Raw genomic sequence first — 26770 nt, forward strand, 5'->3', positions numbered from 1 at the left:
GCAGTGCGGAGCGCCTCCGTGACACAGAGAAGAGCAGTCTCAGTTGAATGACTAGTCTTGAAACCTGACTGATTTGGATCAAGAAGGTCATTCTGAGAGAGATAGCAGGTAGATCCTATGTAGCCTATGTAGATATTCCATTAAAAATAGTCATTTACAACATTAACATTGTTTACACTGTATTTTTTTTATCAATTTTATGTTTTTTTAATGGACAAAAAATGTGCTTTTCTTTCAAAAACAAGGGCATTTCTAAGTGACCCCAAACTTTTGAACGGTAGTGTACATTGAACCCTAAATGAGCTTAGGACCATGTCTTAAATAAGACCAAAGTGCTTTGCCGAGAATAATTATATCCCTGCTTGGATGGATGGTTGGGTAGGTAGTTGATAAATTGTATTTGTATTTATTATGGATCCCCAGCAGCTACTCTTCCTGGGGTCCAGCAAAATTAAGGCAGTTTATACAATTTTAAAACATTATAATACATTCACAGATTTCACAACACACTATGTGCCCTCAGGCCCATACTCCACCACTACCACATATCTACAGTGCTAAATTCATGTGTATGTATAGTGCGTATGTTATCGTGTGTGTGTGTGTGTGTGTGTGTGCCAATGTTTGTGTTGCTTCACAGTCCCCGCTGTTCCATAAGGTGTTTTTTTAATCTGTTTTTAAATCAAATTTTACTGCTTGTGTCAGTTACTTGATGTGGAATAGAGTTCCATGTTGTCATGGCTCTATGTAGTACTGTGTGCCTCCCATAGTCTGTTCTGGACTTGGGGACTGTGAAGAGACCTCTGGTGGCATGTACAGGTATTGTGGGGTATGCATGGGTGTCCAATAGTTTAGACAGACAGCTCGGTGCGTTCAACATGTCAATCAATACCTCTCATAAATAAAAGTAGTGATGAAGTCATTCTCTTCTCCACTTTGAGCCAGGAGAGATTGACATGCATATTATTAATATTAGCTCTTTGTGTACATCCAAGGGCCAGCCGTGCTGCCCTGTTCTGAGCCAATTGCAATTTTCCTAAGTCCTTTTTTGTGGCACCTGACCACACGACAGTAGTCAAGGTGCGACAAAACTAGAGTCTGTAGGACCTACCTTGTTGATAGTGTTGTTAAGAAGGCAGAGCATCGCTTTATTATAGACAGACTTCTCCCCAGCTTAGCTACTACTGCATCAATATGTTTTGAGCATGACAGTTTACAATCTAGAGTTACTCCAAGCAGTTTAGTAATCTCAATTTGCTCAATTTTCACATTATTTATTACAAGATTTAGTTGAAGTTTAAGCTTTAGTGAGTGTTTTGTTCCAAATACAATGCTTTTAGTTTTAGAAATATTTAGGGCTAACTTATTCCTTGCCACCCACTCTGAAACTAACTGCAGATCTTTGTTGAGTGTTGCAGTCATTTCAGTCGCTGTAGTAGCTGACGTGTATAGTGTTGAGTCATCCCCATAGATAGACACTCTGGCTTTACTCAAAGTCAGTGGCATGTAAGTTAGTAAAAATTGAATAAAGCAAGGGGCCTAAGCTACCCTGGGGAATTCCTGATTCTAACTGGATTATATTTGATAGGCTTCCATTAAAGAACACCCTCTGTGTTCTGTTAGACAAGTAACTCTTTATCCACATTGTAGCAGAGGGTGTAAAGCTATAACACATAAGTTTTTCCAGCAGCAGACAATGATCAATAATGTCAAAAGCTGCACAGAAGTCTAAAAAGACAGCCTCCACAATCATTTTATCATCAATTTCTCTCAGCCAATCATCAGTCATTTGTGTAAGTGCTGTGATTTTTGAGTGTCCTTCCCTATAAGCATGCTGAAAATCTGTTTTCAATTTGTTTACTGTAAAATAGCATTGTATCTGGTCAAACACATTTTTTCCCCAGAAGTTTACTAAGGGTTGGTAACAGGCTGATTGGTCGGCCAGTTGAGCCAGTAAAGGGGTCTTTACTATTCTTGGGTAGAGGAATGACTTTAACGTCCCTCCAGGCCTGAGGGCACACACTCTCTAGTAGGCTTAAATTGAAGATGTGGCAAATAGGTTTGGCAATACCGTTTACTATTATCCTCAGTAATTTTCCATCTAGATTGTCATTGTTGATAGACAACAATAATTGTTTCACCTCTTCCACACTGACTTTACGGAATTCAAAAGTACAATCCTTGTCTTTCATAATTTGGTCTGATATACTTGGATGTGTAGTGTCAGCGTTTGTTGCTGGCATGTCATCCCTAAGTTTGCTTATCTTGCCAATGAAAAAGTCATTAAAGTATTCGGCAATATCATTGGGCTTTGTGATGAATGAGCCATCTGATTCAATAAATGAAGGAGCCGAGTTGGTGCCCCAAAGCTTTTTACTATCATTCTTTGTATAATTTATCTTTGTTTCATAGTGTAGTTTATTTTTATTTAGTTTAGTCACATGATTTCTTAATTTGCAGTACGTTTGCCAAGTTGAGCTGCCAGACTTATTTGCCATTACTTTTGCCTCATCCCTCTCAACCATACAATTTTTCAACTCCTCATCAATCCAAGGGGATTTAACAGTTTTTACAGTCATTTTCTTAATGGGTGCGTGCTTATTAGTAACTGGAATAAGTAGTTTCATAAATGCGTCAAGTGCAGCGTCTGGTTGCTCCTCATTACACACCACAGACCAGCAAATATTCTTTACATCATCAACATATGAATCACTACAAACTTCTTGTATGACCTCTTATACACTATATTAGGCCCAGTCTTTGGAACTTTGGTTTTCCTAGATTTGGCTATTATATTGTGATCACTACATCCTATGGATTTGGCTCCTGCTTTAAAGCAAATATCTAGGAAAACCAAAGTTCCAGTAACTACCTTGCGAAGGTGTAAGGTCCTCAGCCTTTGACCAAAGTGCTTGTTGTTTCTCAGATTGTACAGTCAAGTCGTCTCTTGCTAGACAGAAACATAATTTGTCAAAGACACAGTATTGCTATGTTGTTTGTTTATACATTTGGGTCTGTAACTCTTGGCATCTATGGTGAGGCAGGCTACATGTAGCAAATAGTGTTAAATAGTGTTATTGATATACTGTAAGAAAATACAAATGGAAATGAGCTCGGTATATTTAAAATAGCATATTGAGGGTATGTCAGAAAACGATATCTCTGTTATTTGTTATTTGTTCACAACTGACTTGCCTAGTTAAATAAAAGTATAATATTACGTTTTGACCGATTTGGTTCAACCTAAAATAGCAGTCATAGAGAGCATACTTTAGGGAATTCTCTGAATAAATGGAAGGACTTGACATGCATCCTGTTTTCCCAGCATTGCCTACAAACTACTCTATGGAGTTTTTTAAATGTGTATATATACATTCAGTACTGGCTCCCTCTTCCCTAAGTGGATCTGAGCCCTTCCTATGATAGATTTGATTTGTTTTTTTCACTCAAGTTTGATCCATGAGCCTCTTGCAATGGCATCTGATCCAATCACACTATTCAAACACGACAAAATTCCTGTAGTACCACAGACTTAAATCCATCAGGACATTCCTGAATTGGACCAGCTTATCATAATGCATCATCTGACAGGCCAATCATACTGGAGGAATTCCAATAATTACACATTTGCGTTCAAATTAAAAGCCACACTTATGATCCCTGAATGAATTAATGCCTTACGATATAAGAAAAAAAGTCTGCAACTGTATGACTGAGAATCACCGCTGCAGGCTGTTGATCTTGGCCTGTAAACCTCCCAGCTCATGTAATGTTGAATGATTTAGACTTATTCCCCTCTCATTCCCCTTCTGTGTTTTGTGGGAGTTTCTATGAATTAAGCCAGTCAGAGAACAGTGAGTCTATGATGTGTTATGCTGCTGTAATGTCAGCCAGCCTCCAGGCTGGTAAAGCCCCATCATTACTACTGTACTGTATATCCCTATGAGGCTGTAGAGTGATACTACTGTCAATTCCCTCCTGTAACACGACATCGTTCCAACCCCATTATGATGCTGGAGGAGACCGTTACAACTGTGAAATGATTATGGGTGACTTGTAGTCTGCTAGCTAAATAAGATGATTTGTTATCTGTTGAGGTTACTGTAAATTATCTCAGATTACAATAAAACATATTACTCGATGGAACTCGTATAGCTTTACCCTATAATGGCATTTGGTGTTAAGTCCAATAAAGCATCGTCAGTCTATGATCATCCTGTGACATCTCTTTAGATCTAATGAGTTCTAACCCGCTCAGAATTTTATAATCCTATGAAATATCATGTTACATGAACCCTTTGACAACATGATTCCACCAGCATATTCTCAGTGAAGGAGTCCACAAAGGCTCTGAATTCCTCAAGACTGCAAGGCAGGTCTCTTGACATTAGAGAAGTTCTATGAGAGACTGCAATAACATTATGAGACCCACTGTAGCATGCCGACTATAATGGGCACAGATACAGTTACACACACATTTACAGTTAATTCACAAGGATTGGCTGTGTGTGCACGCGCGTCAGCCAGTTGAAATTATGAATGCCACTTTGTTCTCACCCTGCACTGGCTGATCTGGCTAAGAAACAAAGTATCACTTTGTGCCTCCTCAGCAACAGACACAGCAGAACACCCGGCTTCTAGCCTATCACAGGTCAAAAGACCACCCCTCCCTCTCCTCAGAGACACTTTCTCCTGCCCACTAACACATTTACAGTACCTTCAGAAAGTATTCACACCCCTTGACTTATTCCACATTTTGTTGTGTTACAACCTGAATTCAACATGGATTAAATATTTTTTTTCTCTCACATGTCTACACACAATACCCCATAATGACAAAGTGAAAACATGTTTTTAGAAATGTTAGCAAATTTATTGAAAATGAAACACAGAAATATCTAATTTACATAAGTATTCAAACCCCTGAGTCAATACTTTGTAGATGCAGCTTTGAACGCGATTACAGCTTTGAGTCGTCTTGGGTATGACTGTATCAGATTTGCACATCTGGATTTGGGGATTTTCTCCCATTCTTCCTTGCAGATATTCTCATGCAGCTGTTAAGTTAGATGGGGAGCTGCAGTGAGCAGCAATCTTCAAGTCTTTCAACAGATTTTCAATGGGATTCAAGTCTGGGCTTTGGCTGTGCCACTCAAGGACTTTCACATTCTTGTTCTGAAGTCATTCCAGCATTGCTTTGGCAGTATGCTCTGGGGTCATTTTACTGTTGGAACGTAAATCTTCACCCTAGTCTAAGTTTTTTTGCACTCTGAAGCTGGTTTTCATCAAGGATTTGCCTGTATTTGGCCCCATTCATTGTTCCCTCTATCCTTACCTGTCTCCCAGTCCCTGCCGCTGAAAAGCATACCCATAGCCTGATGCTGCCACCACCATGCTTCATGGTAGGGATGGTGTTACTGTGACACAGCAGAAGGGTGGAACAGCCACACATACACACCACTCACATAGAGATATCTTTGCACACAGATACGACAGCAGCAAGGTAAGACTGCATTCTTATACACAGAAACTGACATTATTGCTCTTTAAACATCATTCAAGATCAAATCTAACATTGATGTATGCACAGTACACAATGATAGAAGCACTGTTAGCTTGCTCTTGACTCTAATCAACAAATAGCAGGATCGTATAATGCTCTCAACACAAAAACATTCAATCATATTTGAACAAAACTGCATTTTACATTTCTTCCTGGTAAATAGATAATGTAATACTGTATTCTCCAAGTTCATAGGATGAAAATAATTTACCAGATAAATTGACAGAGAACACATTCTCATTTACAGCAACGACCTGGGGAATAGTTACAGGGGATGAATGAAACAATTAGAAGCTGGGGATGATTAGGTGGCCATGATGGTATGACAGCCAGCTGGGGAATTTAGCCAGGACACCGGGTTTAACACTCCTACTCTTACGATACGTGCCATGGGATCTTTAGTGACCACAGAGAATCAGAACACCCGTTTAATGTCCCATCCGAAAGACAGCACCCGACACAGGGCAACATCCCCAATCACTGCCCTGGGGCATTGGGATATTTTTTAGACCAGAGCAAAGAGTGCCTACTACTGGTCGTCCAACACCACGTTCAGCATCATCTGGTGTCCCATCCAGGGACCAACCGGCCTTAACTTCAGAGGCAAGCCAGCAGTAGAATGCAGGGTGGTATGCTGCAGTAGGTAACATGAAAAACGGTTTGCACATGAAGTGTCAGCCTCACATCACTGTGCCATTGTGAGATGTCCAGTGAGAGAAAAAAGCCTATTTGTTTGTTTTCGTTGTCATTGCATGGCACACGATGGAAGCCTATTACCTCACTAGTGGTCAGTAGGGTAACTATAACCCTGCTGGTCATGTGACTGCTGCGTTGTGTGTCTCACGCTCTGCCCCACCATCTCTCTTCTGCCACTCTTCACATCTAGACTTCAACTTCATGTTATTTTTTCATCCCTTCTATCTTTCTTTCTCTAGCCTATCCTTTTATCTTTTTCACTCCAACTGTTATATTAAAGCTGATGTTGTCGCTCTCGGTTTTATAGATCATATATACTTGCATATGGTAAGACTTGCAGTATGGTGACAGACAGCATCATTTGGCCATCATACTTCTGTGTATGTACACTACCGTTCAAAAGTTTGGGGTCACTTAGAAATGTCCTTGTTTTTGAAAGAAAAGCAAATTTTTTGTCCATTTAAATAACATAAAATTGATCAGAAATACAGTGTAGACATTGTTAATGTTGTAAATGACTATTGTAGTTGGAAACGGCTGGTTTTTAATGGAATATCTACATAGGCGTACAGAGGCCCATTATCAGCAACCATCACTCCTGTGTTCCAATGGCACGTTGTGTTAGCTAATACAAGTTTATCATTTTAAAAGACTAATTGATCATTAGAAAACCCTTTTACAATTATGTTAGCACAGCTGACAACTGTTGTTCTGATTAAAGAAGCAATAAAACTGGTCTTCTTTAGACTAGTTGAGTATCTGGAGCATCAGCATTTGTGGGTTCGATTACAAGCTCAAAATGTCCTACCTGACAGGTGGCGAATCGCATCTCTGCATGTCTGGCAGACATATCAGTGTGGATGACGGATCACCACCTCAAGCTGAACCTCGGCAAGACGGAGCTGCTCTTCCTCCCGGGGAAGGACTGCCCGTTCCATGATCTCGCCATCACGGTTGACAACTCCATTGTGTCCTCCTCCCAGAGCGCTAAGAACCTTGGCGTGATCCTGGACAACACCCTGTCGTTCTCAACTCACATCAAGGCGGTGACCCGTTCCTGTAGGTTCATGCTCTACAACATCCGCAGAGTACGACCCTGCCTCACACAGGAAGCGGCGCAGGTCCTAATCCAGGCACTTGTCATCTCCCGTCTGGATTACTGCAACTCGCTGTTGGCTGGGCTCCCTGCCTGTGCCATTAAACCCCTACAACTCATCCAGAACGCCGCAGCCCGTCTGGTGTTCAACCTTCCCAAGTTCTCTCACGTCACCCCGCTCCTCCGCTCTCTCCACTGGCTTCCAGTTGAAGCTCGCATCCGCTACAAGACCATGGTGCTTGCCTACGGAGCTGTGAGGGGAACGGCACCTCAGTACCTTCAGGCTCTGATCAGGCCCTACACCCAAACAAGGGCACTGCGTTCATCCACCTCTGGCCTGCTCGCCTCCCTACCACTGAGGAAGTACAGTTCCCGCTCAGCCCAGTCAAAACTGTTCGCTGCTCTGGCCCCCCAATGGTGGAACAAACTCCCTCACGACGCCAGGACAGCGGAGTCAATCACCACCTTCCGGAGACACCTGAAACCCCACCTCTTTAAGGAATACCTAGGATAGGATAAAGTAATCCTTCTGACCCCCCCCCCCCCCCCTTAAAAGATTTAGATGCACTATTGTAAAGTGGCTGTTCCACTGGATGTCATAAGGTGAATGCACCAATTTGTAAGTCGCTCTGGATAAGAGCGTCTGCTAAATGACTTAAATGTAAATGTAAATGTAAAACAAAAAACTTTCTTCTGAAACTCGTCTGGACAAGCCTCTTGATCTCTTTGGTGTCAATTTCGTTACTGATTTGGCAAGAAGCTTTTGCCATGGGAACCGGAGGTTGCTAAACTTTAGATATTTTTTATCAGTGTATGGAGAGAAGAGAGAGGGCAACAAAGAGAGGGGTAAATGTTACACTAACAACCCTGTTATAATGTATTGTGAAGCATAGCAGACATTATTGGCACTTTAGTCAATAACAACTGATATTCTGTAACCAAGAAGAGGCCCTTACCTGAATCTATGGATTCTATGTCCCTCTTGTCCTCCGCTCCCACCATGCTACAGTACATGTAGTACTACTGACTAGGACTTCTTCCTCATCCATACCTTCAATTACTTTAGTTGCCTTGATGTCATACCTTATCTCCATCCTATATCCCTAACTCTCAATAGAGCGCCTTAAGCAACCCTAATAACTTTAATAACAACCCCAAAGCTGCTGTTTACCTTTCTGTTTGTATTTCCCTTTGTTTCTCCCAAAGCCCCAGAGAGAGGAGGCAACAGCAGCAGCGCCGCTGGTCTGGTCTGGGTAAAAGAGACAGACATTGTGCAGAAGGCCAGATCGATGTTCCCTAAGATTTTACTGCAGTGGTGCGCAGCCCTGTCGAGTTGTGCCGTTGAAATAGGTAAAAGGTTACACTGCTGCATCGCATCCATGCTCTTCGACAATGACAACAAGCTGTTTACGCTGAAAAGCTATACGGCACTTTAGCCGACACATTGCGCTATCATGGCACTGAGTTATGCTATTGAGCTATGGCAGTTAGCTGTTAGCTGTCCCGCTATGCTTATGGCTATAACCAGTGCTATGAAGCCATGGTGCAGGGCTGTGTCACAGAGGAGGGATGTGGAGCTGTTGGCTGGCTACACAGCAGCACTGCAATACAGCAGTGTGATGCTATGCCATTCCCACTCTGTGTTGCAGCTGTACCCTTGTCAAAGGCATCTCTCTCTGCTTCTGCAGAGCACATAGCCGCTCCTCGTGCTTCTCTCATCCTATCTGCAGTTCTGCTATCAAGTCTGTCTACTGCGTGCCAACGCACGCACACACGCACACACAGACACACACACACACAGACACACACACGCATGCACACACTCACATACACACACACACAGACACACACACGCAGACAAATGCACGCACACACACACACACAGACACGCAGACAAACGCACACACACACACACGCATGCACATACTCACATACACGCACACACACACAGACACACACACGCAGACAAACACGCAGACAAACGCACACACACACACAGACACACACGCACTCACAGACACACACACTGTCTCATTGCCACGCAGACACCTGCTCAACATACACTCTCATGTGGTCAGTTCAGCTAAAGCTATTGTACTCACACACCACATATACGTCCATATCCACACACATACTGTACACACACATACTGTACACAAACATACTGAACACACACATACTGAACACAAACATACTGTACACACACATACTGAACACACACATACTGAACACACACATACTGTACACACGCATACTGTACACACACATACTGAACACACACATACTGTACACACACATACTGTACACACACATACTGTACACAAACATACTGAACACACACATACTGTACACACACATACTGAACACACATACACGCTTTCACACCATTCCCATACATATACAGTACACTAACACACTTCCTCTCAAGTCTGTCTACTGCGTGCGCACGCACACACACACACACACACACACAGACACACACACTCACATACACGCACACACACACAGACACACACGCAGACAAACGCACGCACACACACACACACACACAGAAACACACGCACGCGCACTCACACACACACACACACACACACACACACACACACACACACACACACACACACACACACACACACACACACACACACACACACACACAGTCTCATTGCCACGCAGACACCTGCTCAACATACACTCTCATGTGGTCAGTTCAGCTAAAGCTATTGTACTCACACACCACATATACGTCCATATCCACACACATACTGTACACACACATACTGTACACACACATACTGAACACACATACACCCGTTCACACCATTCACATACATATACAATAGACTAACACACTTCCTTACAATCAATAACACAATCTCTCTCACACACATCAATACACACAGTATACTCCAACACATTCCCGCTCTTACATCTCCAAATACATCTCCTTGTTCTGTGCTAACTAGAGTCAGTCAGGACAAAGAGCCATTCTGGGTGAGCATTTCTGAGAGGCTCTGTCACCCTCAGGAAGGAGAAGCATTGAGCAGAGGGAGTACAGCACGCTGCTGATCCCTCTGGGGACGGGATCATTTTCTCTGTCTATCTCTCTCTCTCCTTCTCTATGTCTCTATCCCTCTCTTTACCTCTCTCTATCCCTCTCTCTCTCTGTCTCTCCCTCTACCCCCCTCTCTCTCTGTCTTCCCCTCTACCCCCCTCGCTCTCTGTCTCTCCCTCTACCCCCTCTCTTTCTGTCTTCCCCTCTACCCCTCTCTCTCTGTCTTCCCCTCTACCCCCCTCTCTCACTGTCTTCCCCTCTACCCCCCTCTCTCACTGTCTTCCCCTCTACCCCCCTCTCTCACTGTCTTCCCCTCTACCCCCCCTCTCTCTGTCTCTCCCTCTACCCCCCCCCCTCTCTGTCTCTCCCTCTACCCCCCCCCCCTCTCTCTGTCTTCCCCTCTACCCCCCCCCCCCTCTCTCTGTCTTCCCCTCTACCCCCCTCTCTCTGTCTTCCCCTCTACCCCCCTCTCTCTCTGTCTTTCCCTCTACCCCCCCCCCCTCTCTCTATCTCTGTCTCCCCCCCTCTCTCTTTCTCAATACTGTCTCACACATGCCAGGCTTCCGGCCCAAGTGATTGGGATTTACACACCATGTGTTTCCACTGTACATGTGAAAGCCGGTGGCTCAACAAAGTGCAGAGACTGATAAGAGGTGTTGCAGCCAACAAAGTGCAGAGACTGATAAGAGGTGTTGCAGCCAACAAAGTGCAGAGACTGATAAGAGGTATTGCAGCCAACAAAGTGCAGAGACTGATAAGAGGTATTGCAGCCAACAAAGTGCAGAGACTGATGAGAGGTGTTGCAGCCATCAAAGTGCAGAGACTGATGAGAGGTGTTGCAGCCAACAAAGTGCAGAGACTGATGAGAGGTGTTGCAGCCAACAAAGTGCAGAGACTGATAAGAGGTGTTGCAGCCAACAAAGTGCAGAGACTGATAAGAGGTGTTGCAGCCAACAAAGTGCAGAGACTGATAAGAGGTGTTGCAGCCAACAAAGTGCAGAGACTGATAAGAGGTGTTGCAGCCAACAAAGTGCAGAGACTGATGAGAGGTGTTGCAGCCAACAAAGTGCAGAGACTGATGAGAGGTGTTGCAGCCAACAAAGTGCAGAGACTGATGAGAGGTGTTGCAGCCAGAGAGCTGTGTGTGTGATTGAGGTGTTGAGACAATTGTTTGGTGAGATAAAAACAGCATCTTTCATTTGAATCTATTTTTTGCAATATTATGTTTCTTAAATTGCCTCTGTTAGAAGTGGTGAACCATGTGGTTTTGTTCAGAAGTTGCACTGCAGTCATGTGTGATGGGTGTTATTCACGTTGTGATTAGGTGGAGGATCTCTAATCGAATGCAGGTCTGGAGGAACAAAGGACTTCCCTGCTGGGCTAACATGTTATCCACAGCTGCAGTGAGAGAAGGAGATAGTTGAGAGAGGGAAGTAGAGAGAGAGCACTGTGAGTATCCTGTGATTTGCTCAGTTAGGATTATCTTGATTTGAAAGATGTGTAATTCTCATGAACACTTTAATTTAATTGCAACCCTTTTCTGAGCTATGTAAGGTGTTTGTTTGGCTATCTAAGCAATAATTTTGTACACAAACTGTGTGTAGAGCAGTGGCCTCAGAGGAGTTATATATATATATTATTTTTTGTTACCTTTATTTAACTAGACAAGTCAGTTAAAGAACAAATTCTTATTTACAATGACAGCCAAACCCGGACAATGCTGGGCCAATTGTGCGCCGCCCTATGGGACTCCCAATCACAACCGGATGTGATACAGCCTGAAATCGAACCAGGGCCTATAGTGACGCCTCGTGCACTGAGATGCAGTTCCTTAGACCGCTGCGCCACTCGGGAGCCCTATACCATTAACAAGCTAGTCACCAAGGGACCCTTGGAGAGAGGGGAGAGAAGGTCATTGCCAGGTAGATGATAAGAGAATAAAAGGAGGCCTTTGTTGGCTTATATTTATACCTCTTTTTAACTGTCTCTTTAAGAAATGCATGGTGTGGTGATGCAGTGATGGGTTGTACAGTAACTGATATCAAAAGCTTACAGGGCTTATTTTAGACTTGTGTGATGGTATAAGGCCTCTGTGTGACCCTGTGTGTGATTTCTGCACTCTGTACCTACTTTTATCACCTATTGATATCTACTTTCCTATGGGGAATTAATACATTCAGAAAGGATGTAATTGAAAGGACAGAAACTAAAGGAAATAAAACAACGTATCAGGACAGCGAGCAGTGTAGATTATTGATTATCCAAGCTACAGTAAATAACTGAAATTGATCAGTGGAATAGTTTTAGTTGACAACTCTGAATATGGACCTACATAAATCAATACACAGCCTGAGCCCATATCTCTTCACTCTAGGCTTAGGCTTGAAGCATTTCCTTTCTGCATTTACAGACAGCCCGATGTGATGTTAGGCTATAGTTCAAAATATAGGTCTGTGTTGATAGTAGAAAGTAATAATAGCTTTACTATGTAGTCGATTATGTTTCATGCTGACCATTCAGACTTAACCCTAAAGTAGATGTGTGGAATGCTACTGGGTGTTCTACTCTGCTGAAAACATGTCCTTTCTGGTTTCATTTTTTAACCTTTATTTAACTAGGCAAGTCAGTTAAGAACACATTCTTAATTACAATGACAGCCTAGGAACAGTGGGTTAACTGCCTTGTTCAGGGGCAGAACAACAGATTTTTACCTTGTCAGCTTGGGGATTCGATCTAGCAACCTTTTGGTTACAGGCCCAACACTCTAACCACTAGTCTATGTGCTGCCCCATGCATGAGTGTGTGAGCACGCCAGGGGCAGTGAGTGCAGTATTGGCCGGCCAGCGAAACAGAGTAGAAGCAGTGCAGGACAGGCCCTAATGCTGGTAAAAATAGGACATCATCCACAGTACAACACTCAGTACTTCCCCAGAGGGAGAAACAGTCTGACAGACAGAGAGAAATAGGCTGGAGCAGCTCATCAGTTTGCTCAATAACACACTAAGACACAGAGGCTGAACCCAGTAGTCTCTCAGAGTTGGCTCAGTCAGCAGTCTGGGTCAACAGACTGGCACACTGTTGACACCCTGTTGGTAAACTGCCGGTACACTGTTCTGTTGAAGCCTTTGTTTCTCTAAATTGCACCATTGTTAATAAATGATTAGGTAACACACATGATTGAATTATACCACAGATGATATGGTAGTTTGGATGAGTACAGATTATGATTTGGCTGAGGTCTTGGTAGAGGGGATTGATGGCTATTGAACATTTAATATGATTTACATGGTCAGGAGTTAGTCGACCTACAGGATAGTATTTTAACCACGAAGGATAGATGGATTCAGATGCAACTTTTTAACACTACTGACTCAAACTCACACAGCTCAGAGAGATTGTGTTTGTGACCAGAGAGTAGAAATGAGTTTGCTGTATAATTTTCCACAATGCCCCTGTGCAGCAACACACACAGAGTGAAATCATACACTGGTTGCTACTTATAGCCCTGAAAGGGATACCCAGAGAAAGCAGAAAGCATTTGTCTTCACAGTGGTGCAGAGTAACCTGGTAACCTCTCCCACTTCAGTTCATCCACAGGATCTCCCACTAACATTCAGACACACAAACACTGACATAGATACATTACAAACATCTGATCATACAGATACTCATTAGAACATATAAAGGAATCCTGGAAAACACTGACTTAGAGCACATACAGTGCATTCGGAAAGTATTCAGACCCCTTGACTTTTTCCACATTTTGTTCCGTAAAAATGTACAATTTACATACAATACCCCATAATGACAAAGCAAAAACTGTTTTTTTGAACTTTTTGCAAATGTATTAAAAATAAAAAACAGATACCTTATTTACATAACTATTCAGACCCTTTGCTGTGAGGCTCGAAATTAAGCTCAGGTGCATTCTGTTTCCATTGATCATCCTTGAGATGTTTCTACAACTTAATTGGAGTCCACCTGTGGTAAATTCAATTGATTAGATATGATTTGGAAAGGCACACACCTGTCTATATAAGGTTCCACAGTTGACAGTGCATGTCAGAGCAAAAACCAAGCCATGAGGTTGCAGGAATTGTCTGTAGGGCTCTGAGACAGGATTGTGTTGAGGCACAGATCTGGGGAAGGGTGACAAAACATTTCTACAGCATTGAAGGTCCCCAAGAACACAGTGGCCTCCATCACTCTTAAATGGAAGAAGTATGGAACCACCAAGACTCTTCCTAGAGCCGACTGCCCGGCCAAACTGAGCAATTGGGGGAAGGGCCTTGGTCAGGGAGGTGAACAAGACCCGATGGTCACTCTGACAGAGCTCCAGAGTTCCTCTGTGGAGATGGGAGAACATTCCAGAAGGACAACCATCTCTGCAGCACTCCACCAATCAAGCCTTTATAGTAGAGTGGCCAGACAGAAGCCACTCCTCAGTAAAAGGAACATGACAGCCCGCTTGGAGTTTGCCAAAAGGAACCTAAAGACTCTCAGACCATGAGAAACAAGATGTTCTGGTCTGATGAAACCAAGATTGAACTCTTTGGCCTGAATGCCAAGATTCACATCTGGAGGAAACCTGGCACCATCCCTACGGTGAAGCATGGTGATGGCAGCATCATGCTGTGGGAAAGCTTTTAACCGCAGGGACTGGGAGACTAGTCAGGATCGAAGGAAAGATGAACAGAGCAAAGTACAGAGAGATCCTTGAGGAAAACCTGATCCAGAGCACTCAGGACTTCAGACTGGGGTGAAGGTTCACCTTCAAACAGGACAACGACCCTAAGCACACAGCCAAGACAACGCAGGAGTGGCTTTGGGACAAGTCTCTAAATGTTCTTGAGTGGCTCAGCCAGAGCCCTGACTTGGACCCAATCGAAGATCTCTGGAGAGACCTGAAAAAAGCTGTGAAGTGACACTCCTTGTCCAACCTGACAGAGCTTGAGAGGATCTGCAGAGAAGAATGGGAAAACTCCCCAAATACAGGTGTGCCAAGCTTGTAGCATCATACTTTATATTTATATTTATTATGGATCCCCATTAGCTGGGGTCCAGCAACATTAAGGGAGTTTATACAATTTTAAAAACATTGCAATACATTCACAGATTTCACAGCACACTGTGTGCCCTCAGGCCCCTACTCCACCACTACCACATATCTACAGTATTAAATCCATGTGTGTGTGTGTGTGTGTGTGTGTGTGTGTATATGTTACTGTGTGTGTGTGTGTGTGAATGATTTGTCTGTGTCTATGTATGTGTTGCTTCACAGTCCCCGCTGTTTGATAAGTTATTTTTTTAATCTCACTTTACTGCTTGCATCAGTTACTTGATGTGGAATAGAGTTCCATGTTGTCATAGCTCTATGTAGTACTGTGTGCCTCCCATAGTCTGTTCTGAACTTGGGGACTGTGAAGAGACCTCTGGTGGTATGTATTGTGGGGTGTGCATGGGTGTCCGAGCTGTGTGCCAGTAGTTTAGACAGACAGCTCGGTGCATTCAACATGTCAATACCTCTCATAAATACAAGTAGTGAAGAAGTGAATCTCTCCTCCATTTTGAGCCAGGAGAGATTCACATGCATATTATTAATATTAGCTCTCTGTGTACATCCAAGGGCCAGCCGTGCTGCCCTGTTCTGAGCCAATTGCAATTTTCCTAAGTCCTTTTTTGTGGCACCTGACCACACGACTGAACAGTAGTCAAGGTGCGACAAAACTAGGGCCTGTAGGACCTGCCTTGTTGATAGTGTTGTGAAGAAGGCAGAGCATCGCTTTATTATGGACAGACTTCTCCCCATCTTAGCTACTACTGTATCAATATGTTTTGACCATGACAGTTTACAATGTAGTTACTCCAAGCAGTTTAGTAATCTCAATTTGCTCAATTTCCACATTATTTATTACAAGATTTTGTTGAGGTTAAGTGAATGTTTTGTCCCAAATACAATGCTTTTAGTTTTAGAAATATTTAGGGCTAACTTGTTCCTTGCCACCCACTCTGAAACTAACTGCAGATCTTTGTTGAGTGTTGCAGTCATTTCAGTCGTTGTAGTAGCTGACGTGTATAGTGTTGAGTCATCCGCATAGATAGACACTCTGGCTTTACCCAAAGTCAGTGGTATGTCGTTAGTAAAAATTGAATAAAGCAAGGGGCCTAAACAGCTACCCTGGGGAATTCCTGATTCTACCTGGGTTATGTTTGAAAGGCTTCTATTAAAGAACACCCTCTGTTCTGTTAGACAAGTAACTCTTTATCCACGTTGTAGCAGAGGGTGTAAAGCTATAACACATACGTTTTTCCAGCAGCAGACTATGATCGATAATGTCAAAAGCTGCACTGAAGTCTAACAAGACAGCCCCCACAATCATTTTATCATCAATTTCTCTCAGCCAATCATCAGTCATTTGTGTAAGTGCTGTGCTTGTTGAGTGTCCTTTCCTATAAGCATGCTGAAAATCTGTTGTCACTTTGTTTATTGTAAAATAGCATTGTATCTGGTCAAACACAATTTTTTCCAGAAGTTTACTAAGGGTTGGTAACAGGCTGATTGGTCGGCTATTTGAGCCAGTAAATGGGGCTTTACTATTCTTGGGAAGCGGAATGACTTTAGATTCCCTCCAGGCCTGAGGGCACACACTTTCTAGTAGGCATAAATTGAAGATTTATGTAATGTTCCATCCAGATTGTCAGACCCCGGTGGCTTGTCATTGCTGATAGACAACAATAATTTTTTCACCTCTTCCATACCGACTTTACGGAATTCAGAAGTACAATTCGTGGCTTTCAAAATTTGGTCCGATATATTTGGATGTGTAAGACTCAAGGCTGTAATCGCTGCCAAAGGTGCTACAACAAAGTACTGAGTAAAGTGTCTGAATACTTATGTAAACGTCATTTTATTTTTTTGTTATAAATTTGCAAACAAATCTAAACCTGTTTTTGCTTTGTCATTATGGGGTATTGTGTGTAGATTGATGAAGTGGGAAAAACAATTTAATCAGTTTTAGAGTAAGGCTGTAACGTAACAAAATGTGGAAAAAGTCAAGGGTTCTGAATACTTTCCGAATGCACTGTACATGTATTGAACACGTGTTGAAACACACCTCTCATACTGGCAGGCAAAGGTATGCAATTACCGGTATGCACTAGTCTAGTGTAAAATAACATTTGATTGAATTTTCTTAATTTACCTTGGCATGTCAAATAGTTTTCAACCAGGACAATCAGTGAGGATAGAAAAGCATTTTAGTGGGAGAAGTGATAACCTCCTTCCCAGTTCTTGATTTGGATGGAAATAAGGGCCGGTACTCATTTTGGGTACCGGTACTGCTTATATTTAGGTGCAGAAGCTCCACAATACTTTTGAGCTAATATTCCAAAAGAGGAACAGGAGGTCAAGCAGTAGAACATTTGAGGTGTACTCAGCGCCAGTGAGCTCCTGCCCAAGTCAAGCACTGCTCCTTCCACTCTTGAGATACAGTAACAATATAATATCTATGGATAGCATATCTACACTGATTTCCCCATCATGTCAACAGCAGTCAGGAGATCCCTGAGAGACAACTGTCAGACGTTTTATTTTTGACACGGATATGTGTATCTAATATGACTGGGAGTGTATAACTGACTGGCAAGGAAAGCTAATGAGGAAATAAAGATAGGAAGCAAAGGTCCTCTTATCTTCAGTTCAGCTCTGTGGCATGGAAACTGCTTGGTTATCAAGACTCAATCACTGCCAACTGAAATCATGCCCTGTCAGTGTCTGCTAGTGAAGGGGGTTGCATCGGCCAGGGTTGTGTAGCAGGTAGCTATGACTTATGTTTTTGACAGTAATTTACTGATACAATATTTCACACCTGGTTATTGGTCAATAAATCACATAGCCAATACTAACAGAATTATATTTTGCTCTTGTAATGTAATCATTATGTTATAGTAGCAGTAAGAAACCACCTTGTAGATAAACTAACAGCAAGCTTCCTTCATAAGAGCTGTAACTGAAATAGCAGTAAGATTTGTGCAATATAAGGTTAATATCTCTGAGAGTGTGGTTTTTAAATTAATTTGTAGAGAATAGAAACTATATGGACACTGATGTGTCCTTGTGCACATTGTCATTGTCATTTCCAGAGATAAACTTCTTTACTCAGGGAACCGCATTTTATACTCTGATAAACAGGAAAATAATCTTAATATAATTTCCTGTGTGGTAGAGCTTCACTCTATATTATTACAGGGGATTCTGTAGATATATTGGTTTGTTTTGTTTGTGGGCTACCTGGTGTGCTAGCATTCTACAACATGGCAGCTCTGAAATGCTCTGTGAACCAAGGTTATTATAGTAAACGAAAACAAATCATGAAAAGTAAATGAAAATAAACTAAAACTATACTGACAATATTATCTTTGACTCCAAAACAAACTAAAATAATAACCATAATGAATTATGTTCAGTTTGAGTTTTTTTTTCTAAACTTTGGGCAAAAATCTAATGGGGTTTCAAGCTACTGAATCTGGAGGGTAAATGCTGCTAGTATATAGCCATGTTTTAAATAGTCCTAGCGTGTGCATCACTATCACGGAAAAATGTGTAGTTGGTTAACTTGATTCTTCTTACATGTACTACTTAAGTTTAAAAAATTCCTTCCACCATATTGGCGCGCTATTTCTATTAAATCCAAGTCACAGATAATGACTTAAAGATTTGAATCTAACCTTAGCCCTTGAGAACCCAACTTACGCAAGGCCACACAGCCATATGGTTCTCATTTGAACTGACCACAGCGGGGCCAATGTGTACAACTGTCACGATTGTCGTAAGAAGCGGACCAAAGCGCAGCGTGGTTTGAATACATTCTTCTAAGTTTAATGAAGAACACTTACACAAAAACAACCAAACGAATAAGACGAACGTGACCGCTATATAAACACTGTGCAAACATGCAACATAACATAGACAATAACCCACAACCCACAATACAAAACAGGCTACCTAAATATGGTTCCCAATCAGAGACAACGCAAAACACCTGTCTCTGATTGAGAACCATATCAGGCCAAACACATAGAAATATACAAACCAGACATACAACATAGAATGCCCACACAGATCACACCCTGACCAACCAAAACATAAAACATACAAAGCAAACTCTGGTCAGGGCGTGACAACAACAGTCCCGACACTCAGTCTAACGTTAATCACTGCGTGCAATGCAGTTTTAGAAAACTCAGAAATTCTTTCATATCACCAAAATTATTTTACAAATACAAAGATACACTTACTGTGCACCGTTTTAACACAGATTTCCACAGATGTGTTCTGTGTTGCACTTCCTGAGCTAATGGAAACTCGGGAGGGAACAAAAAAACCTGTCGAAACTGTGTTACACAAAAAAAAAAAAAATCTGTAGTAAAACAGCAAGTGTATCTTTTGTATTTGTAAAGTTATTTTGGATTATAATTAAGTTGAGTGTTCAAGGTTTCCAAAACCGTATAGTAATCAAGGATCAATTGTTTCTAGATAGAGCGTTTCACACTTGACAAAATAACCTCAGCTAATCAAATGGGACGTGGAATTCTCCAATATAGCATTGGAGTCATGAGAAGGGCTAACCTAACCTATGACTTGACCCATCACCTTATCAAAGATGGTGGATAAATAAGATAGTTTACTCAGGCCATTTACCATTTAAATGTTTTTTCAAGGTTCCGTCTGTGTAAGTGGGCGTTCCCTCTCTCGCGTGAGCATCCTTTCCCGCATGAGCTCATGATATCATGACACAAGGCGAGACCCAGATGCAGACACATGAGGCACATGGTTGGGGTCTTACAATATTAACTAATCCAATAGGATAAGGCAAGAGAATGGTCGTGGACAGGCAAAAGAGTCAAAACCAGTTCAGAGTCCAGAGTCAGGCAGGGGTCAAAACCGGGAAGACTATCAAAAAGAGAACGGGAAAAACACGCTGGTTTACTTGACTAACATACAAGACGAACTGGCACAGAGAGACAGGAAACACAGGGATAAATACACTGGGGAGAATAAGCGACACCTGGAGGGGGTGGAGACAATCAGGTGAAACAGATCAGAGCATGACACACAGTTCCTCCATAATATCGGGCATGCTCACAGGAGAGAGGGAACAGCTGGCTCTGGTCTACTTTGTGTCCTCTCCCTGGTCGCCATACCTGCCCGACCAGAATAGAATGTGCCAGTGAGATGTCTCGCTTTCTCTTCTGTCTTTGACCTTATGTGCAGTTGCATAAAGTAACAACCCAAAAACAAACAAAAAACAATATAACCCAAATGCCTCCTAGGCTCCCACGCATGCTTTCTGTCCCTAACACTAAACCTAAAACTGAAACTAAATAATATAAAAACGAAGTTAAACTAAATAAAAACTAGCAAATCAGAACTGAAAACTCACTGAAACTAAACTGATTTGAAAACAAAAACAAAAAAACGAAAGGAGATAAAAACACAAAAATAGAATAACCTTACTGTTGACATTAGGAGCTCCCCACACTTTAATAAGAGATCTGTTGGTCAGCTAAGTTGCTGCTCAGATGAAACACCATCTGACAAGGTCACAGAGACAGGACGAGGAGGCAGTCATGATAAGCAGGCAGTCATGATGAGCTTCACCGCCATTGTTTCTGCATTTGTAGTAAACTTCTGGTTATGCGATTACATAGCTGGGATTTTCAAGGTTGATTTGTAATGAGTAATTGTGGTGGTGAATACTCTGCTCCATACCACCCAGCTGTTGGTATAGTGAAGTTGGTATAATAACTATCCCTGGAGACAATTTATGAATCAATTTGGCACATGCTATGATAGAAGAGTATTTATGTGATGAAGGAGCATGTGCAAACGTCAGTGATAAATCACATCTATGTGGAATTAGACTACCTGGAACCTCAAAGGTCCACAGCACACCATGCTGTGTTGATAACATGAACAGTATTGAACTGTCTAAAGTTGCTTTGGATAAGAGTATCTGTGTAGCCTTGAGTATCTGTTCAAGTGAAACAAATGTATGTTTGCATATGAGAAAGAGAGACAGTCGTTCAATGAGTGATTGATTTCCTGAATGACTCCCAATGGTCCAGTCAGGTCAGAATGATTCAGCCTTTTTATGATTCGAATGTTGGTTTTCCTCCATGTCCTTCTGAGTATTCCTACTTTATTTAGCACATTCTGTTATTCAAGGTAAGTATTATCAACCGATCCAAGGTTTTCTCTTCACCTCATCTGCTGTGGAGTTCTTTTGTATACATTCACACACACTCACACTACGGGCCACTCATTTAGATGTAATTATACAGTCCACGGATGTGAAAATAAAGAGCGATAAGGTGATAGTGTGTGGCTTTGGTTATCATTTCTCTTTCTGCCTGCAGAGAGGCGACGACAGGGCAAATTCCAGCCGTTCAGACGCCTGTTTGGGAAGAGGAAGAAGAAGGCAGAAGAGCGGGACTTCGATACAGCAGAGCTGAAGGCTAGCTTCACCACAGGGGAAGTGTCTAACGGAGTCATCTCAGATGATGAGACCAATCAACATCTGAGGTAAACAGGACATCTATGCATTCTGTTTGATATCATGAGAAATACTCCAGTAGTCCAGGTTGCATTTATACACTGTTCATAATGTTGTCATGAGGTCATGCAATGCAGTTGAGTTGGCTCTACATTGCCGTTTTCCCCCTATTGCTTGTACAGGTCCCACCTCAAAATGAAACAAGCTCTGAACACAGGTCTTATCTTATCAATAACTTAGACTGCATGGACTTGAGCCACACCCATACCACAGAGAAAGCCTATAATACTATTTCCACTAAGACCCAACGTGGATCCCACATATATTATCATGTGGTTTCTCGTTTGGCATGCAATGTTATCTATTTTTGAGTCGGCAGATTCGACTAAATCTCAGTCTGGTGAGAAAGGGGTGCAGTTCAGTTGAAATGTGGTCTATAAACTGCTTGACTGACTTTTAGATTTTAATTGGTGAAGTTTAGAGTGTGTGAAATGGTTTCTGTTTGTGCAAATTAATTTGCTCAGGGATACTACATCTTGTCAGGAATTAATGAGTGACTGACTGTATTAGCATGCTATAACTGTAGCTCCCATTATGTCTTTGCAGGGAGCTGAACCCCATTGGGTCTCAAGCCCTCTCCCACGACAGTGTGTTTATCCCAGAGGAAGCAGTACAGGACCTCAGCCCAGAACAAACCATGTCCCAGGAAAACGTCTCCGATAAAGTCAGGAACTTGCAGGTGGGCCTTAAACACACGGGCACACACACATTCAGATGTATGTTCACAGTCTTGGTTGATGACTCAAAGTCAGCTGTTGCTCCCAGATAACAGACACTTTAACGTTACTGCTGTCTTCAATATCTAACACCAAACCCAAAGTGTGTGTGTGTGTGTGTGTGTGTGTGTGTGTGTGTGTGTGTGTGTGTGTGTGTGTGTGTGTGTGTGTGTGTGTGTGTGTGTGTGTGTGTGTGTGTGTGTGTGTGTGTGTGTGTGTGTGTGTGTGTGTGTGTGTGTGTGTGTGGAAAATGCAGCGGCAGATAGCACAGAATATCAAGTTTGGCCAGAAGCCCCCCTCTCTGAGGAAGAGTGAGGGAGACGAGGGCAGCTCGGATGAAGAGGAGGTGCCCAGTAGCCCTCTGAGGGTCTTAGCCCAGGTGGAAGCTGAGCCAGTGGACACAGAGCCAAAGGTAATAGCGGATCATTAATTGCATAATCTTTGGTTCACTGTTAGCTTATAATGATACAGTATTAACTCAAAGAATTTGTGTTGGAAATATAGGAAGAGAATGAAAATGTTATGTTTCTATGACAACCAGGGGGCCAGTCGGGACCAAGAGGCCGGTGAGAGCCATGGAGCTCCCCAGGCTGAAGCCCCCAGCACTCCAGTGAAATCTCCCATGTCCAAACAAGTTCTTCCAGCCATCGGCACCATTGAGTCCATCGACCTGGATGGAGTCACACAGTCTGTCCCTCGGCTGGACAACACCGCTGCCAAGCATAAGCTGTCTGTCAAACCCAAAAACCAGAGGATCTCCCGCAAGCACCACCGGTATACACAGGTGAGAGGGGGTCATGGTCCTTACAGTTGGTGGTCTTTCTTTGGTTTGAATGTGCATACATAGAATTGTCATGTAGACTGAAAATAGTGAGATAAAGCTCAACAATAGAAAATCAAAATCAAAATACGTAATTCTTTTCAGGATCTGCAAGAGGTGGATATCCCTGGCATACAGCAGGAGGAGAAAGATGCAGCAGACAGCCAACACAGGAATGCTGAGGAGGAGACACCCCCAGAGAAAACCCACAAGCAGAAACTGCAGGAGGAGGAGAGATGGGAGTCCAGGAGAAAGAGAGAACTGGCGGAACAGAGGCACAGAGAGGAAGAGGAAGATAGGAAGAAGAAAGCAGAGGAGTGGCGGCTGTGTGAGTTAGAGGAGGAGCGATGTTGCAAACAAGAGGGACGTATACTTAAAAAGGAGGAGGAAAGGAGGCAGAGAGAGGAGATGGAGAGGAGGATGAAAGAAGAAGAGGAGAGGAGGCAGAGAGAGGAGATGGAGAGGAGGATGAAAGAAGAAGAGGAGAGGAGGCAGAGAGAGGAGATGGAGAGGAGGATGAAAGAAGAAGAGGAGTGGAGACAGAGAGAGGAGATGGAGAGGAGGATGAAAGAAGAAGAGGAGAGGATAGAGAAAGAAGAAGAAAGAAGGATGAGAGAAGATTTGGAGCTTATGCAACGAGAGGAGAAGGAGAGGACACTGGAGGAAGAGGAAAAGAAGAAAGAGGAAGAGGAAAGAAGTAGGAAAGAAGAAGAGAAGAGGAAGCAGTGTGAACTGGAGGCAGAGCATCTTCGTGTAGATGAGGAAAAGAGACTAAAAGAGGCAGAAGAGGAGGAAGAGAGAATGAAAAAGCAGGTGAAGAAAAAGAGAAAACTGCTTGCAGAGGAGGAGAGGAAGAAAAATGAGGAGGAGGAGGAGGAGAAGAGGCTGTGTGCAGAAGCGGCTGCGAGCAGCTCTGACCCTGAGAGGAAGAGGAGGGCAGAGGAGGTGCGCTGGAGAGAGATGGAGAAGAGACAGAGGCCGTTCACTGTCAAAGGGTCCTCTGGGGAGAAGCAGATCCTGTTCCAGAAGGTCAACCTAACGCCTGTTATACCGGCCTCCAGTCAGCCGGGGAGCGCTGTGACTGAACACAGAGAGAGAGCTGACTCGCCCACCCTCCTGTCCTCTCAGTATGTCCGCCACACAGCCATCCTGGTGACAGGTGCCCAGCTATGTGGGACTGCTGTCAACCTGGACCATATCAAAGAAATCGCTTGTAAGTCTCTCCTGGGTCTGGCAGATGAAAAGAAAGCTACCATGGAAACCCCACCACCAACCAAGAGCAAGACCCCACCAGTACGCAAGTCTGGAAAAACCAAATCCCTCAGTGAGTCCACAGACCAGTCCAGTGCAGCCGTTCTTGCAGAGTGGGCCAGTATCCGCTGCAAGATATTTAAGGGGGCGGAGGAGGGGAAGTATGAGGAATACCCTGACCCCCATAGCCAAAGCCGACCCAGCAGTGAGGACCAGAGTCCGTTTCCCCATACCAACCTCAGGAAGACCATGTCCGCCAGCGCCAAGTTCTCTATCACTCCGGCCAGGAAGAAGTTTGCCGACTCCAGCAGGAACTCTGAGGTGTTGAATCCGGAAGAGAAGGAAGGAGGAAGCCCAGCCTCTGCTCTCTCCAACATCTCCTCCAGCACCTCTGTTCCCCCTGCAGCCTCACCAGCCCCAGGCAGCAAAGCCCAGAGCAGTGGTGGTAAGACCGTCCGGATCGCAGCCAGAAAAGGGGAGTGCATGTTTGCCAAAGACCTCCCATCGTTCATAGTCCCCAGGTCTTCCCAGTGGTCCCCCAGACCTGAGGGGTCAGTGACAGACGCTGTGAGCCTGGGAGGAGAATCAGAGGACTCTGACGGCCGGGAGGAAGGGAGGGAGCAGGGCCAGCCCTCTCCTTTTGGGATCAAGCTGAGGAGGACCAACTACTCCCTCCGCTTTCACAGTGATCAGTCGACAGACAAGAGGAAGAAGAGGTACAGCGCCGGTGACAGCTTCAACGGTGTCCCTCCACCTCTGACCCCCATTGACCCTGACTCTGACACCTCAGTGTTCTCTGATAGATCCAGCCCTGCGTCTCCACTCAGAGAGAGCATTCCTGGGGAAAAGCCTGGACGTATGGTTGTATGTCTTCCAAAGCCCCGTGTCCAAGCAGGCAAGTCTCCCACCCCTTCCATGCACAGCAAGGAGGAGAAGCCGTCCAAACCCTCACTCTACCAAAGACCGAGCACATCCCCTAAACCTGCCACCCCTCCCCCCTCTCCACTCCCCAAGGTGGGCAGAGGGGGTTCAAGCGATGCAGTGGTCCAGAGGACGAGGGTGGGGGCTGATTCAGCTGGCCATGAGGAGCGAGATGAGAGGAGGGAAAAAACCTCAGCTGTGGTCCAGCTCCACAGGAACGGCCAGGGACAGGGCCAGGGGGGTCAGGGGGTGGAGGAGCCCAAGGAGAAGAGGTCCTTCTTCCCCTCCATCAGTATGCCCTGGAGGGAGAAGGCTGACAGGAAAACGGAGCTCATCAGGAAAGGTTAGTGTCACCTTGGGAAGCGCATGTGCTGCTAGTGCTCCAATCTCCATGACAGAGATTTTATGGATTTTTTAAGCGAGTAGGGATGTCACACCTGCATTTTAATTACTTGAGTGATTTGGTGTGTATGATGTTAAGTATGATGGTTGTCTCATCTCACCACTTACAGAAGGGAAGCCATCGCTGCAGAGCAGGCACTCGTTAGACAGCGTACGGGTCCAGGACAAGGAGGCGGGGCCTCCGTGGATCACACTGGCGCTGCAGAAACAGAAGGGCTTCAAGGAGCACCAGCAGAGCCGAGACGAGCGCCGCAGCAATAGAGAGGCCAAACTGCCTGAGAAACAGGCCAAAGACAAAGACAGCGTATGTTACTGCACTTTAACACACATTACTGTCCTTACCTTCATACCATTATGATTATGATTATGCAGAGAGAGAAATGCATTCAGGGCAGTAGGAGAGACTGGGACAGTCTGCTAAAAGGTACATGTGTTTCACAGTGTGTGTTGGTTAGTCCTTCAGAGGGTAAGGGGAGTGGAAACACCAGCCCTCCCAAATCACAGACACCGGAGGAAGCCAAGAGACCAGACACCCTCCTGGGCTGCTTTGAGCGCCGGGACCACCTGAAGAAAGCCAACACTCTGCCCAGCACAGTCACAGGTAAGAGCTTTCATATTCACAACTGTTTGTCATC

At 43.8% G+C, this 26770-nt stretch overlaps 1 protein-coding gene across 3 annotated transcripts in view; it reads left to right on the top strand.

Moving 5' to 3' along the window:
- The window catches only part of LOC139541322 (capping protein inhibiting regulator of actin dynamics-like), a 32879-nt gene that overhangs the window by 4206 nt on the left and 1903 nt on the right, over positions 1–26770 (top strand). The window contains exons 2-9 of one of the 3 annotated variants that reach the window (XM_071345849.1): positions 8562–8705; positions 21829–21994; positions 22572–22704; positions 22998–23153; positions 23283–23525; positions 23667–26076; positions 26246–26439; positions 26591–26730. In XM_071345849.1, the coding sequence (XP_071201950.1) occupies positions 8645–8705; positions 21829–21994; positions 22572–22704; positions 22998–23153; positions 23283–23525; positions 23667–26076; positions 26246–26439; positions 26591–26605 (3378 nt within the window). In that variant the 5' untranslated portion in view covers positions 8562–8644 and the 3' untranslated portion in view covers positions 26606–26730. Of the gene's footprint in view, positions 1–8561; positions 8706–21828; positions 21995–22571; positions 22705–22997; positions 23154–23282; positions 23526–23666; positions 26077–26245; positions 26440–26576; positions 26737–26770 lie in introns of those variants that run through there. The other 2 variants (XM_071345848.1, XM_071345850.1) reach the window with 2 other exon arrangements.

The sequence above is a fragment of the Salvelinus alpinus genome, chromosome 16, assembly GCF_045679555.1.
Source record: "Salvelinus alpinus chromosome 16, SLU_Salpinus.1, whole genome shotgun sequence".
In the NCBI taxonomy this organism is placed as follows: domain Eukaryota; kingdom Metazoa; phylum Chordata; class Actinopteri; order Salmoniformes; family Salmonidae; genus Salvelinus; species Salvelinus alpinus.